Source organism: Sorex fumeus, unplaced genomic scaffold (genome assembly GCF_029834395.1).
Source record: "Sorex fumeus unplaced genomic scaffold, SorFum_2.1 ptg000199l, whole genome shotgun sequence".
NCBI lineage: Eukaryota > Metazoa > Chordata > Mammalia > Eulipotyphla > Soricidae > Sorex > Sorex fumeus.
In genome coordinates, this window is record NW_026606256.1 from 632,394 (window position 1) to 648,899 (window position 16,506).

The 16,506-nt window shown below is 59.5% G+C and overlaps 1 protein-coding gene across 1 annotated transcript in view; it reads left to right on the forward strand.

Annotated features, from left to right (window-relative positions):
* The window catches only part of CUX1 (cut like homeobox 1), a 193,605-nt gene that overhangs the window by 89,933 nt on the left and 87,166 nt on the right, over positions 1 to 16,506 (forward strand). The window contains 1 exon segment of the mRNA XM_056108251.1: positions 11,723 to 11,770. Within this exon segment, the coding sequence (XP_055964226.1) occupies positions 11,723 to 11,770 (48 nt within the window).

Genomic DNA, 16,506 nt, shown 5'->3' on the forward strand with positions numbered 1-16,506 from the left:
GAACGGCCGGCTGGGCCCCCAGTTTCCGCTTTGGCTGGCCACTTGTGGTTTTTTGCGGGGGCGTGGTCTGTCCCCCTGTGCTGAGACAGGTGGGACTGCACCCGCTTCTCGGCCTCTTGCTTCTTCCTCCCCCATCTTTTAGCTGATGACCCTGTTTGTTCAGGCGGGCCAGGGTGTGGCAGACACGTGATCAAACTGTCATTTGGCCAGGTCCGGCCTCTCGAGCCCGTGGGTGTCAGTGCTCCTGGATGGGGCGGCTGCCGGCGAGGCTGGGGCCTGCCCACCCCGTGCTTGGTCTGCCTCTTGGACACTAGGTCCCGGCGACGCAGGTCTGTGTGCCACATGGCCACGCTTACCTGTCCCTGTCCCCGAGGCCTGGCTGGGTACAGCCCTGCCATCCCGAGGCCCGCATGCGCGCCCTCATTAGCGGCTTTGCTGAATGTGCTGAAGCCCGGGGCCCATTATTCATCCTTCGGTGGTGTCAGTGGGAAATTGTGACTAACTCAACAAAACTCGGCGAAGGGGACCAGAGACCTGCTACACAAAACAATGCAAAATGGGGCATTTTTGCCTGTGTGGTTGCCACTTTCGCGTGTTCTGTCTGGAGAGGGGTGGCACCGTTGGGCCCTCCCTTCCTGTGGGCGGGCCATGGGGTGCAGTGCCACCCTATCACCCCAGCATTTCCTAGAGCTGTAGCCCCCTGGGTCCAGCCTGGCTCTGACAGAATCCGAATGCCCTGTGGGGCGACACTGGGGGTCCCCGAGGCGCGCACAGGCAGCCAGAGGTGGGGTGTGGGGCTGGTCCCCGGCTGGCTTCTGTTCTCAGGGAGAACTGCTTCTGGGTACAGGTTGTTGTCTGTCTCTGTTGAACAGGACCTTCCCTTAATCTGCCACCTAGAGTGCCAGAACCTGCCAGAAGGGTGGGGTGGTCCTCGTGGAAACAGGGTCAGGCGCAGGCTTCGGGGCGCAGGACAGAGGCTCAGCACCCTCCTCCCCCGCCCCACTGGCATGGCCTATTGGGGGCTTGTCCCCAGGGTGGATGCTCTATCCGGCCATCCTGTCACCTTTCCCTCTTGAGAGCCCTCGGCCCACAGAGCGAGGATGGCCATACCCCAGTCCTACACCCACGACACCCAAGCAGGCTGTGACACACATCATGGTCCCCTCTGGGGGGGGGTCTTCCGAAGGCACCTGAACTGGGGTCCCTGGGCGGTGACACGCCGAGAGCTGGGAAACGGCTCAACTCAGAGCTTTGGCACCAGCCGACCCAGTTTGCACTGGAACCCGGTGACCCCCATGAAATGCGGCCTCTGCACCCGGTTTTCTGGGGCACTGTGGGTCCGACCCGCTCCCCTCAGCAGTATCTTGTGGAGACCAGATCAGCACCAGACAGTGCGGACCCTGTCCTGTGTAGGTCACAAGAGTGGCCCCCAGCGAGGAGTGTCCGGTGTCCCCACCACCTGTGTCTGCCAGCACACGGGGGACTGGGGGGAGCAAGGGCCAGTGGCAGGCCCCTCCCTGTGCGCCAGCTTCACCCCTGTCCCCAGCCTCTCCTGCGGGCCTGGACCAGCTCCTGGAACCCCTTTATCTTGGTGCATTCCTGTCAGGTTCAGCTTTCCAGGCCGGGGGAGCTTTGGAACCCCAAGAGGTTTTTGTCTCGTAAAGTTCCCACCTTTTTGAAGATAAGTGCGCAGAGAGCCGGGGAGCCTTTATGGCGGGCACGAGACCTCATGGAGCCTGGTCTCACCCTGACACATGTCACAGCGCAGGTAAGGCGCCATGTTCCGGCCGCTGGGCATGGCGGGTTTCTTGCAGACAGCAGCCTCCCAGGCAGTCAGTCCTGGGACCCCTGATACAAGCCCCGCAGACCCAGACAGTGCATGTCCCCGTCGTCATCCAGAGAGGAGCGGGGTGGGGTGGCCCCCGAGGGAGCAGCTCTCAGCAGACCCCTCAGGGGAGGACACAGGTCGGGGTCCCTGCAGAGGGCCAGTGATCATAGGGCTGAGGCCTTGTCCTGGGAGGGGCGGGGTTGGGGGGCAGCCGCACGGTGTCCCAGGGGACCGGGGAGGCAGTGAGGGCCCTGGGGGCCCCTCTGGACGAGGCACTGGGACTCTGTCTGCTTCTACCATGCCACTGTTGCTGACCTCTGGGTGGGCAGCGGTCAGCCCTTGCTCACTGCTGTCTACACTCAGGCCATTGCTGCCCGCAGGCGGTGCTGGGATGTCACGGTCCTTCCCCTTCCTGGCAGAAGGCCCTGCCCCTGTCCAGACCGGCTACCGCTGCCCCCAGCCGCCCCTCTCAGGCCGGCCGCTGGCCTGACCCCGTGGGACGGGGCAGCCGCATTACTTGGCCTCTGACTTTCCAGCCTGTGTTTTGTTGTAGCTGCTTTGGGGCTCCCGACGGGGTCATCTGAAATGACATCCCCAGGAGGGGGACACGCTGGTGGCTGTGCCCACGTGTTGGCAGACAGACAGACCCCCGTCCCCGTCCCTGCTCCTGCTCCTGTCAGCCTGTGCACAGGAGTTGGCAGTCGGCCAGTTGGTAGTGGGGAATGACATGTCCCGGGCCTGGGGGGCGGCACCCGTGGGCATTTCTCCCTTGGATTTCCATGTCCTGCGTGGTCTTTGCTTTCCTGCAGCCCCTGGCCCCTGGAGGTCGTGTCTGAAACTGGGTGGGCATGGGCAGTGGTGGGCTGAGTGGAAGCTGGACTGTGAATGTCCCATACCCCAGCTGGACTGTTAGCATCCTGTACCTCAGGTCCCCTGAGACAGACCCCGACCCCTGGGTATGCTCAGGTCAGTTCTGTCCGCTCCTCGTCCCCACCACTTCTTGTCCCGTACCCAGTGCCCAGCCCCCGCTGAAACCCAGAGAGTCCTGTGTCCCCCTTGTCTCCGTCCCCGTGGTGTCGTGGCCGTGGGACTGCCCTGGGCCCCTCCACCTGGGAGCTCAGTTCTCCACTCAGGGAGGGAGGAAATGCAGGCAGTTTTTCCTAGAAACTCAAAAAACGAACCACAGCCCGTCCTGAAATTTGCCTTCAGTTGGCTTTTAGAAGCTCGTATCTGTTTTTGATATTTATCTCTTTAGAGAGGAATCTGGCCAAGAAAGCATCAGCCCTGACCACAGTTGTCAGCTGATTCCTGACTATGAGCTAAGAAAATAAGATTCCTCGGGCCAGAGAGAGAGCACAGCCAATCAGGCGCTCGCCTTGCATACAGCCATGCCAGATTTAATCCCCAGGACCCCGTACAGTCCCATGAACCCCACCAGGGCTGATTTCTGAGTGCAGAGCTAGGAGTGTGCCCTGAGCACTGCTAGGTGTGGCCCAAAACTAAAGGGGGAAAAAAAAAGAGGGAAAAAATAAAATGATTCCTTGGGAGTGAGAGCCCGTTTTGGTGGAACTTCCTGCTCAGCTGAGCTGAAGCTAGACTGTAAGTAGCCCGGTGTAAGCGTCCTGTCCTTAGCCCGGGAAAATCAGGCCCCCGCCCACATCTGTGATGTCAGTACATGCCTCGCTGGGATGCGTGCATGTGCATGCGTGTGCGCATGGTGTGTGTGTGAGTGTGTGCGTGTGTGAGAGGGAGAGAGGGAGGGAAGGAGGGAGCAAGGGGAGTAGGAGATGGGAGGCAGCTTTAAGATCAGCCGGCAGGTAGCGTGTGTGGAGAGGAGAGGGTTGGCGGGAGCAGAGGGGCAGTGGCCATATATGGGCTCGAGAGGCGAGCCTGCGAGAGCCCTCGGCATTTACGGGCTTCTCTCCCATCATCCCTAGGGCCGCTTGGCCAGGGGATAGGGAGCCGCTTCCACCGTCTCTCCTGGACGGACTGGGCAGCCGAGCACCGTGCTGAGTCTTCACGAGAGCGTTTGGGGCGCAGGGGAAAGCCAACACTCGGTAGCAGGCCGAGGAGGAGGGCTCAAGGGATTTCCGAGAGTATTTCAAAGCCACTTGGTTCCCCCAAACCACCCACAAATGCTCCATGCAGCAGCAGCAGCAGCGTCCCATGGACCCCGGCCATGCATGGGTGCCTGGGTGCTTTCTGACGGCCTTTGGACTCGCTGGCCTCCTCCGAGCCCTTTCGGGAGCTCTGCTGAACTGTGGCTTCGTGTCCAGTATGGGGTGATAGTGCCCGGCCTTGGGTCCCCTCCTGCCCTGCATGACTGGCCGGTCTGTGTCTCACTGTCCCGTTGCTTGTACCCCTTGGGGCGCAGACCGGGAAGAGACGGGTACCACACAAGACAGGGGCTGCCTGAGGGACTTCAGAAGCTGTGGGTTACCCCCGTGGGGGCAAGGTCCCAGCGGGCTGGGGTGTTGTCGCCGGCCCACAGCCCCACCCACCCCTTCCTAGCTAGCTCCCAGGATTCCTCAGGAACAGGGCCCAGGTCAAAGACTTGGGACCCCAGAATTGTGAAAACTCAGGAAATCTTGGCGGGACACCTTAGGGCGGTGTGGGCTGTGAGGAGTGGCCAGGTCCGAGCCCACGAGTCAGCCCTGCACTCCCCGCCTGGGAGCATATCCGAGCAGATGCTTCTGGAGTCCCACGAAGGAACAGGCGTCCCAGTGGGCTGAGGTGGTGTCGCCTTTCCACAGCCTGCCTGACTTGGTTTGGTTTTTATTGTGCTTTTTGGGGCCACAGCTGGCGTTGCTTAGGGCTTCCTCCTGGCCCTGCAGTCAGAGCTCACTCCTGGCAGGTTTGGGGGATCCTCTGGGATGCCGGGAGTTGAACCCGAGTCAGCTGCGTGCAAGGCGAGTGCCCTCCCCACTGTCCTCTCAGCCCCGTCCCTGGCCTGCCTTTGGGGAGGTGTGGGAAGCTTGGGGTCCCCAGAAGCCTCTTTGAATACAGTATCTGCTTCCCTAGTGATCGCAGTCGTTTCTGGGGCCCAGGTCTGGTTTCCTGCGGGATGTGGGACTCCTTCCCCTGAGAAATGGCGCTCTGGAGGGAGAGCACAGTAGGGAGGGCCTGGCCTTGCACATGGCCAGCCCAGGTCCCATCCCCAGCACCCAGACGGTCCCCCGAGCCTCACCAGGGTGCTCCAAAACCCCCAAATAAATACCTTAATTTCTGTGTTTTTCTAACATTAAAAAAAAAAAGGTGTGAAGCCTTTTGATCTTGTCCCAGACCCCGGGTCCCAGTGCCCTTTGGGGCTTGTAGTCGGGGTCACCAGGCCCTTTGTTTTGCTGCTTCCGGGCTGGACCCTGGTGACAAGGATGTCACTCCTGTGTGGTGGTGCCTTGGAGGAGTTGAGAAAGCTGATGACCATGGACACTGGTGGGCAGTAAGGTGGGTGTTGATGGACAGCAGAGCGGGCGCCGGTGGGCAGTAGAGTGGGCGTCAGAGGGCAGGAGACGTTGCCGTTGCTCGTCCAAGATTGTCCCCGGAGCCGCTCTGCTAGCAAACAGCACGTGCTCGCTGTTCCATGAGACCAAGGCGCCCCCTTTCCTGTGCTGCTTAACCTTAGGGATGCTTGCACCCAAGCGTGATGCCGGGAGGCCTTCCCCAGGGACCACTGAGAAAGGACGCAGATGGGACGAGTGTGCTGAGTCGTGGGTGCCCGGGACTGCCAACCTGGGCTGTGGGTCCCGCTCCTACATCTGCGCTGCCTGAACCCTCCCCGGTGTGTGCCTGGTTCAGGGACTCCAACCTTCGCTGGGTAAATGTGCAGGCAGGAGCAGGTAGTGATTTCCCTGGCCCCTAGCACTGCGCCGCCCAGCCTGTCTCGTCCTCGCCCGACCTTCTAGGGGTCTGCAGTAAGCTGTGTGACGGGTTCCTGCTGCCCCTGGGGTTTTCTGTGGAGAGCAGCCAGCGGAGGGGGGGGGGGAGGGGGGCGGGGGGGGGGTGCTTCGCTGGTGGGGTGAAGGGCAGTGTGGCTGCCCGGGCCGTCCACTGGCTGGCCCCCGGTGCCCACTCCCTGGCTGGCCCTGTGTCTGGAGATTCTGTCCTGCAGGGCGCAAGCCCAGAGGGTTGTCCACTCGGAGAAGGTGCCCCCCCAGATCCCACCTCTCAGCTTGCGGAGGCACCCTTGGTGCTGTAGGGCAGAAAGTGATGGGGAAACACAGACATGCGCCCTGAGCCGGTGGCCGCTCATCTGCCCTTTCCCGAGTGTTATTCTAGGCGCCTGGGTTTACACGAGGAGGGTCTCGTACGTTCCAGTGCCCCACCCTGCCCCAGCGTGTCCCCGGCCCCCTCCCGTGGGGTCGTCCTCCTAGAGACCAACCCTCTAGGCCTTTGTTCTTCCCTTACTAAAATTCTTTTTTGTCTTGTTTTGGAACTACACCAGCGTTGCTCAGGGATCGCGCTTGGCAGGCTTGGGAGACCCTATGGGGTGCCAGAGACCGAACCTGGGTCAGCTGTGTGCAAGGCAAACTGCCCCCCCACCCCCGCCCTCCCTCCGCACTGTACCATCGCCCCGGCCCCCTGATCAGACTCTTTGTGGCATGCACATCCTCTGCCTTCGGACACTTCAGGTGCTTGGGGCCTTCCCGGAGCCCGGTGTGTTTTGCACCCAGCATCCGGCCTTCCGGAGCTCCCACCGGTAGCCTAGACCCTGCTTCCTCCCGCACCCCAGCACTGCCCTGATCCCTCTCCAGGTCGGGACCAGGGCCCCACCCCATCCCTGCTGTCCTGAGCTAGTTTCCACCTCACTGTGCCCCTGGCGCCATGTGCTTCCTCCCCATGGGCTCTCTGTCCAGAATGTTCTCTCGGGGCTGGCACTTTGATCACGGGGACCCTAGCTGGTGGTGGACCCTGGTCCCAGGTCTGCCGAGCTCTGTCTGCCATGTTCTGGCGTGGCTGGCCCCGTGGCTGGCCCCCAGCGTGTTGCCCCTGCTTGCCTTCTGAACTTAGCTCACCGCCCCCTGCCAGCCTGGCTGTCTGCAGGCTGCCCTGAGACCCCTCTCCCCCCACCCAAGGACGAGCTGCTCCGTCTCCTGGAGCATCCCCCCTTCGTCTCGGCTCATCCGTGCGGAGAACAGCTGGGGGTGGTGCCGCTGGTCCTGCAGCTCGCTCCGCATTCTGCAGGAGGGTCGCCCATTTGTCCAGATGTTAGCAAGGCCCGGGTTGGGAGTAAGTTACGGGGGAAGAGGGTGAGGGTGTGGCCAAAGTAGGGTGCTACTTGCTGGCCCTGCAGCAGACTCGGGGCACGGAACCCAGGCAGCCCTTTGGCCCTTTGGCCGAAGCTTCCCCACGCATCAGTTGGGACGTGTCTGAGGACAGTAACTGTTCCTTTTGTCCTGGAGTCTTCACTGAGTTCCCCAAGCTTCCAGGGTGGAGGTGGGTTGTGGGAGCCCCTTCACTCTGCTGCCAGTCAGTAACCCAGAAACCTCGGTCCTCCCATAAGATTCGCTTCTAATCTACCTCTCCCCTCTCAGACACATGCTGAATGTGTTTCTGTGTAGATCCATCCACAGCCTGTTCCCAGTAAATGAAAGACGAGCGCAGAAGCCCGAGCCATGGTACTGCAGGGCGGGCACCTGCCTCGCACGCAGCCCGCCTGGGTTCCCTCCCCAGCACCCCATATGGTCCCCTGAACCCTGCCGGGAGGGATTCCTCAACATAGAGTCAGCAGTGGCCCCTGAGGATCGCCGGGTATGGGCCCTCCCCACACAGACAAGGAGAGAAGAAGGAGAAGGTCAGCTGAGGCGGATGTGTCTGCTGAGACAGTAGCCTGGACACCCGGGCCGGGCTGAGAGCTTCCCCACCCGCCCGGGCCCCTGCCCCCTAGACAAGCCCTGGCAACCCAGGGCTCTTGCTCCCTCCAGGTGAGGGCGGCCGGCTGAGCCTCTGCTGCTCAAATCACAACCTGCCAAGTGTCTGTTCCTTACATTTATATAAGTAAGGTCATCGCACTTCCCAGGGCCCCTGGCTCCCTGCCCACCTCCAACAGAAACTCTAAGGCCACACGTATGCAAGTGTGGCACAGTCCACATCTGAGAGGCGAGTCGTGCCGGCCTTGTAAGGAAACTGGGACTCCAGATGCTCAGAGGACCCCCAGCAACCCTGCTGCTGCAGCTTCCCGGGACTCAAGCCTGTCCCTCTGCCTCTCGGCCGCTGTTGCCTTTGTTCATAGACGGTCATCGCCACGGACCCAGCCTGCCACTCGGCATCGCCCCCCAGGTCCCCGCCTCACTCTTCTGGAGGACTTGGGGGGCTCCACCCTGGCTCCTGGGATCGCCCTCCTCTGCCTGGGGTGCCTGCACCAGGCCCCAGTGCCCCAGCCCTGCACCCTCCTGCCCCACACTCTGGGGGCAAGAGCTGCGGGCGCAGCCATCAGCATCGGGGACTTTCTGCCAAGATACAGAACATGTTGTAAATGGAGCACAGAAATGTAAATGGGAAGAAATTATAGCATGAGTGAGTTTATCCCTTTCAAGATAATCTTATTTAATAACCAAAAAAACTCACAAGGATGTGCGTTTTATCCAGCTACAAAGGCGGCGTGGCGGGTTATGTATTGTGGTAATTACATGTTTGGGGTTTCATTCCTTCTTTAAACTAGATTTCTGTTATTTCAGAAAATCAACCGTGGTAGAAAAGGACTATTCATTTATTCCGTTGCTGGGTGGCCTACCCATGATAAAAATAGGTCAAGAAGAGTAATCTAAATTGACTGCTGATAAATAATTAAAGCTAATGGAATTTTCTCAAATCTGTGAACTAAAGTCTTTGAGAAATTGCAGGACACACTCCTGTCTGCTGTGGTAGAGAAAGGTATTTTTATTTAACACTTTGGTTTAGAGGCCATTTAATAACCCCCTGTTCTGTCACAAAGACTGGAGGCACGCGTGCCTGCCTGCCAAGGTGCCCATGGTGGCTGGTAGCCCTCCACAGCGAGTGACCAGCTGCCAAGGATGAGAGGGAAGAGAGGAGAGGTCAGGATCCTGGAACAGAGCAGACTTAGGGCCCGAGACAGCTTGGGCTGAGTGTGTGATCTTTGCGCAGGGTACATGACCAGTGCCAGGTGGTCCCCCGAGAACTGTCCAGGACAGACCCTGATCCATGGGTGGGACCGGATGGAACCCAAATACCCAGAACAGGGCCAGAGCGATCGTACAGGGTTGTACGGGGAGCACTTGGCTTGCACGCAGTTGACCCCAGTTCGGTCTCTGGCACCACCAGGAGTTGGTTGGTCACTGAGCCGAGCTGTTTCTCCTCAGGAGTCATCTGGAGGACAGCTGGGCACCCCAAAACCAGAACATAAGATAGGGGAAGCTCTTCCTCAGAAACGCGAGCACACGGGGACTGTCTGCCGTGTTCTGAGCGTCCCACCTAGTTCAGCGCATCCCAGAGAGGCCACCGGGTCCTGACCCGAGACAGATGACTGAGGCATTGCGTCTAGGAGAGAGAGCAGGTCTCTCGGCTGGCCAGGAGGCCCCATCCGATGGTTCCCACGGCCCAGGGGATGCTTCAGGAAATCGGCCTCCAGATCGTTGGTCCAGTCTGGAAGGGTCATTCCTTTCTCCTTGAGCCAGAAAAAAATCATCAGTTTGCCATTGCTTTTAGGAAAGCTGCAGTTTTGTTCAGTTTTTTACTTTAATTTTTTATTTATGTCTTGATACTTCTATCTACACCTGGATATTATTGTGTGGATAATAAATTGAATTTTACTGTTTTTCTTTAAGAAAATTATATCACATTATATCTTATATCTGATATAAGAGAGGAGAAATAGTACAGTGGCATTTGCCTTGAACTCCGGGTTTGATCCCCCGCATCCCATACTGTCTTCAAGTGCAGAGCCAGGAATAAGCCCTGAGCATCACCGGGTGGGGCTTAGTCCCCCACGCCCCACTTCTCCAAAAGAAAGAAAATTCTCTTGCAGTTGGCTAGTGTGAAAGGAAATGATCCCTCCTGTGCTCTGGTCCCAGTGACCATGTCATCAGGGATGGCCGGGTTTGTGTCTTATCTGGCAACGGGGACTGCCCTGTCGGTAGGCAGAGGGCGCGTGGCCAGGCCCGCGGCTGGGATTCCCGCCCCTGCTGCCTGCGCCCTGCTTATCGGTCCTGACCCTCTGCTCTGACGCATTTTGCCATCTTCTGAGTCAGCTAATGTCAGTGTCACAGGATCAGCTCAGAGCACTTTCTCCCCATCAGAGCTGTGAGGTCGGCGCTTTGCCCAACACTGCGCGGGGCTGCGAATCTGCCCGAAAGCGTTTTCAGATCTCTGTTTGGAGATAAAGGGTGGGTGTTGGCCCGAGGTCTGTCTGGCGGGGGGCAGGGCACCTCCTTGTGGAGAGACATTTCCAGGGCTGTCCCCTGACTGCCCGGTGGGGGTGAGCTCCCCATTCCCGCCCCTCCCACCCAGTCCAGCTCAGAAGATGTGAAGCAGGCGGGCCAGAGAGCCGAGCCTGTGAGCCGGAAGGCACAGACGCTGTCATGTGTGCTGATGCCCTGGGCACGGCCAGGTGCGGGGGGACCTTTGCTCTAGTGATCCAGCCCCCATTCTGCTCTAGTGCTCTCGGCAAGGCTCTTCTCTGCCCCACAAAGGTAGGAGCCCACTCCGGGGCCCTGTGTGGTGCTCAGGGCTGTGGGCACAGGAGCTCCCGTGGTGCCACTGCCCGGACAGCCCTGCAGAACCTGGAGCTCAAAACTTGGTGGGGGAGGGGGGGGTAGTGAGGCCGTCTTGAGCCGTGCCCTCACTGCCTGTCCTTCAGGGTGGTCGCAGGGATGGAGCTGGGGTCATGGTTTCGACACAGAGAGAGCACACACAGTCCAACCCCAGTTCTGACTAGACCCCATGTCACTGATCCCGGCTTCCCTCCCCATCACCCCATAGAGTCCCCCAAGCCCCACCAGGAAGGATCGCTGCACGCAGAGCCCTGAGCACCGCCGGATGTGGCCCCAAACACCACCAGCCCTCAAAAAAAAAAAAAAAAAGAAAGGAAAACCCTGCGTGAGCCTAGTCAACGTTGCTGGCCCCTCCCCACGTCTATCCCCGGGCATGGGCTCTTGGTCTTGAGGGTCACGAATGGTGGGTGCATGTCTACCGACCCCACCTGTCAGCCATGCAGCACCAGCCAGCGCAGGGCCTGGGTCTGAACCTGTTGCATCTGGTCTGTCTGGCCCGTGGCAGACCCCTGCGGCCCCACTTCCCCGCGGAGCTGAGTCGCCCTGGCTGAGTCCTTTCCAGGGGGTTCAGAAGCACCTTTCCAAGTCGGTGCATGTGCGGACAGGGTTGCCAGAACATGTGCATGGTGCGGTGATGGTGGTGACGCGGTTGTCCCCGCGGCACTGTTGGAGCCGTTACCTCACCCAGAGTTCCCAGCTCCTGTCCGTGCTGGGCACAGTGACGATCTCGTCTCTTAGCACTTCAACGTTTGTGCTCCCGCGTCAGGCATGGCAGTGCCCATCCCCTCATGAAAGACGCCCGCACAGGGCACGCAGGCAGCGTTGGCGCCGGACGTTCCCTGTAGGGGGCGGGCCTGGCAACGGGGATCCGGTGTGGGCTCTCCAGGTGCGCCTCATGCTCTCTCTGCTCGGGGGCAGCCGGAAACCAGGCTGGGCGGTGGCCCAACTCTAGCCCAGATGCAGACCGGTGGGAGCCCCTGGGCAGCCGTTCCCCGAGTGCTTTGGTGCCTGTCGAGGCGCGGGGAGCTTTGGTGCCCATTTCTGGGGAGGTAGAGCAGCACCCCGGGCCTACCCAGAGCTCCGAGCCCTCCCTGGGGGCCCTAACGAATGTTTCTCTCTCTTCTCTCTTCCCGGACGGCTGTTTCCTGACCCTCCCCCCTCGCCCCAGGATCTACGCAAGCAGGTAGCCCCGCTGCTGAAGAGCTTCCAAGGGGAGGTAAGCGCGTCCTTTCCTTCCGCCTCCCGCAGGCAGGCTTCCGGTCTGACGTGTGGCCAGCTGCCCCGTCCTCACGGGGTCCGAGCCCTGGAGGGACGGTGCTCACCCACGGGGAGCGCCCCCCTAAAGCCCCGGTGTGAGCCGGTGTGCCTGCAGCTGCCCAGAGCACAGCCCCCAGGGGCCCCAGGCCTCGGGCTGCTGGGGCTCCGCCAAGAGCAGCCTTCCTCGTGGGTCTTTCTGGAAAAGAGGCACCAGCAAGCTGGGGGCCCGGGAGCCTGTCCCCTGAGCCCCATAGCAGGAGTGCATGCAGGCCCTGCAGCCCACTCAGCCCCTTGCCGAGAGTTAGAACCTTCCAGAATGGGGGACACGCTTCCTTCCAAGGGAGAAGGAAGCCACGCTTACCCACGCTGTGGTGGCAGCAGGTGCTCGAGGCTCTCCCAGAAGCTCTGGCACCCCAGGGATGCTCGTCCTGCTGGCAGCTCCCCAGTTACCTTGCGCATGGTAGCGGGGGCTCGGGAGGGCTGGCAGGGGCAGGGGGGTGGGGGCGGGGTAGGAGACCCCCGTGGCGGCGAGGCTGGGGAGGATGAGTGAGGACAGCAGGGCACACACAGGAAGCGGCCCTGTCGCGGGACACAGCAGGAATCCACGTCCCAGCGCTTCACGGGGCTCTGTCCTCGGGTGCAGCTCTGAGCCCTGACCCGCGGGCAGCCGGGGCCCCCACCGCCCGCCCCTGCCCTGTTCTCTGCTCCTTCCCGTGGAGCAGCCTTGCAGGTCACTGCACCTGGTGTCTCCAGCTAAAGTGACTTTGATGTCCTGTGGGACGGGAGCCATAGTCCAGTGGGAGGGCGCTGGCCTCGTACGCCGCTCACTCAGGTTCAGCCCCCAACACCTATATGCAGCGCCCCCCCCCACCCCGTCCCTGCCAGGAGGGATCCCTGAGCACGGCCAGGTATGACCCAGAAATCAAAAAGAGGGGTTGGGGGATGCGCTCCATTAGCAGGGCACAGCCTACTATTTGAGACCCTGAGTTTGATCCCCAGCACTGCCAGATGTGCTCCATTAAAAGCAAAAACAGCATGGATCTTTCCAGAATTCTACACAACTGTATGCTGTCAGAATGTACAAATCAGCCTTCTCTCTGGAGGGGAGACTAAGAAAAGGCTGCAGAGTCCTGGGAAGCTTGTGTTTCTTGACATTAAGAAGGGTTTGCACTCAGATGGTCCGAGTTCAGTGTGAAGAACTCGGCCCCTTGAAGTCAGAATTGAGAGTGTAAGAACGTAACGCTTCGGGCAAGACCGGGAGAACCCAGGACCTGAGGGGAGGGCAGGGAAAGGCCTGATTGCTGTGGTGGCTGCGCAGAAATGCTCTCCCAGATACTACCGCTCGGGGCCACCCAGAGAGGGTGGAGGGGGACAGGGCAGCAGCCCCATTGCTCGTTTAGGCCCAGGAGGTGTGATCCGCCGCTTGGTTCAGGGGCAAAGATCCTGTGGCCACACACAAGCCTCGGTGGCTGCCGGGAGGTGGAAGGCAGGAAGCACCCCAGCAGGTCAGCGGGCGAAGGTTGGAGGCCAAGAGGGTGCCCGGGCCAACGCTAGGAGCAGACGCGAGTGAGAGTTCCGGAAGGCCGAGCATGTCCCACAGGCCCAGAGAGCCCCAGGCGCCTGGCGCGTACGCTGGACCTGGGCTTCCAGCAGCCAGGCACACCTTCACGGACCCCAGAGGACACCCCAGCACCGTGGCAATGGTGGGCAAGGACATTTGACAGATGGGGCTGTAATCCACAGACTGAGTGTGTGGAGGGGAGCCTCTGCCCGAGAGCGTGGCTTCTCAGAACCCAGGCGTCCCTCCCGCCTGCATCGCTGCCCGCTCGCCGCATCCCTGGTGTGAGGGTTGCCCTCCCGAGGGCGCGAGGGGCTGTGTGTGAGCAGGGCAGCTCGACAGAGGCCTGGCAGATACGAGCCCTCGGTGCCCGGGCAGTGTTTCTGTCTCAGCCTTGAAAGCGGGAGAGTCGGAAGCCCTGCACCTCGGAGGCATTTCAAATGTAATGTATTCTGAATCCAGCCGTAACCCCATCCAGACAATGGGGTGATCCATAAGATTTAGAGTCTTCAGAAATAACAACCTGGAGCACTTGGTGAGTGTGGAGGTTGAGGGGGGCGCAGCAGGGCTGCAGGGCCTCCCCCCCAGCCCCCCCGTCTTAGACTGCTGCTACCTCTGCCTCCATAGCAGCCAGACTGTCATTCCTTCATTCTGTCGGGGTCATTGCTTCTCTCCCCCACAGGACAGAGAAGAATCACCTTTCTTAGGGGCGTTGCTTTGGTATTTGTTTTATGTTCCCCAGCCAGCAGTGCCTGGGGGAGGGGGGTCCCAGGCCCTCACGCCTGCCCCCAAGTGCTCGCTCCTGAGCTCCGGCCCCCTCCTCGTGTCTTTGTTGTTCTGGGCTCATACCAGTGGTGCTCAGGGGACCATGTCGTGGCAGGGATAGATCCTGGGACGACTCTATGCGAAACCAGTACCTACACTCTGAGCTAATCCCCAGCCCAGATTTGTGTGCTCCTCCACTTAAAAAAAAAAAAAACAACTTTGAGAGAGCATGATTTACAAAGTTCTTCATCATCAAGTTTCAGGTATAAAATTTCCCAGCACCCGTCCCATCACCAGGATCGGGCTGCTCCCGGCTGGGCTTAGGGACCATGTGGGGTGCCAGGGATCAAACCCAGGGCAGCTCCCTCCCCGCTGTGCGCTCTCTCCGGCTCTGAGGTTTACCCCTATTAAGTGTGTGGCTGGAAATTAAGACGGGTGTAGCAAATCTTACCTGGGAGGGGCAACTTGGGAGCCCTCTCTCCTGCCCGTCCCCTCCAGGGCAGTACCTCTGACCTTCTGTGAGAACCCGTCCCCAGGACCTCGCCACGGATTCCCCTTGGCCTCAGGCCTGAGAACCACCGTCCTCGGGGAGGCCTTCCCAGCCACTGCTTCCGTCCACCTGGCCCGGCCGCCGAACCACCGGGCAACGCATTCCCATCTCCTTTGCGATGTGGTGCTGTTAATGAGGTGAAGGGGACCCTGGGAGATCTCTCTGGAAAGGTAGCAAGCAGCTATTTCCTGATTTTGCATAGCGTGGGATACTGTTCCTCTGAGGGTCCCACATAACCCTTTATAACGCCTGGCATGGGCCTCGTGGTCCTTGCCGTGAGCCGGCTCTGTTTGCTTACTAAAGCGCCACCTAAATGTGTGTTTCACAGTCCAGCAGCAGGGAGCCCATGTGCTCGGGTCAGTTGGTGTGGGCAGCTGAGGCTAAGGGGCTGGCCTTGGCCTGACTCCTGATGGCCGCGGGGGAGCTGGATTTTCAGACCAGCTGTCCTCGGGGGAAGCCAAACCCTGAATGTTCCTAAGCTCAGCATAGAGTTCCAGCTACAAAGCACAGGGGCCGCAGTGGGGAGGGCGCTTGCCTTGCATGCCGCCAACCTGGGTTCGATCCCCAGCATCCCACAGGGTCCCCCAAGCATCACTAGGAGTAATTCCTGAGTGCAGAGCCAGGTGTAACCCTTGAACAATGCCAGGGGTGACCCTAAAAAAGCACAACAGAATAAGGTCAAGGATAATAGAAAGAAGGAAATAAGAAATACAGTTAATCAGTATTACTGAAACAAATATAAGAATGGAATGAATGAAAAAGAAAGCTGTCAAGATTCAAGAGAGCCCCCCAAAGTCTGGGTTTATTTATTTATTTATTTTTGCTTTTTGGGCCACACCCAGTGATGCCCAGGGGTTACTCCTGGCTCTGCACTCAGGAATCACCCCTGGCGGTGCTCTCTTTTAGTTTAAGTCAGTCATACAATAATCAAACACCCATCCTTTCACCAAGTGCACATTTTCCACCACCAAGGACCCCAGTATACTCCACCCCAACCCTCCCCCTGCCTATGTGGCAGATTTCCACTTTACTCTCTACATTGATCACATTTAATATTAGGACAAAAGACCCACCATTATTATTTGGAATTTTCCCCAACAATCAGACCTGCCTAAAAGACGTCATTAGATCATTCGTTTTCTATTGCTGATTATGAAGAGCATATGATGTCACTCGGCCACACGATTTTGGATTTCAGCACAGCAGTAGGGCATTTGCATTGCACGCGGTCAGCCTTGCCAAGCCGGGTTCAATTTCCCTTCCCCTCTTGGAGAGCCCAGCAAGCTACTGAGAGTATCTCGCCCGCACGGCAAAGCCTAGCACGCTCCCCGTGACATACTCGATTCGCCAAACACAGTAACAACAAAGTCTCACAATGGAGACATTACTGGGCCCGCTCGAGCAAATTGCTGAACAATGGGTGGACAGTGCTACAGATATTCTAGTAATAAGTCTGAAGGGATTACTGCCAAAAGTCGCTGGATTCTGAGATTGGTTGGTGTGCCTCTGGGATCGTGGTCGTTCAAGAGCCTGAGGAGGCGTTCGTGGGTGGCAACTCGGGGCCTTGTCAGGGCGGGGAACAGGGCCAGTTCCACCCTCCATCTCATGAGGCCCTGTGTTCCTTGTCACTGCAGTCTCATACCTGGCTGTCCATTAGGCTCTGAAAGATAGCGGCCACTGTGTCACCGCTGCCAGGGGGAAAAGGCAGAGGGACACCCACCTTCTGCTCCCAGGGCAGCATGGTGCCTTAGGCTTGATTGGTGGTGAGAAAATTCAAGCAAAATATAATGCCCTACCGAAATGCATCTGGACTGTACATTCT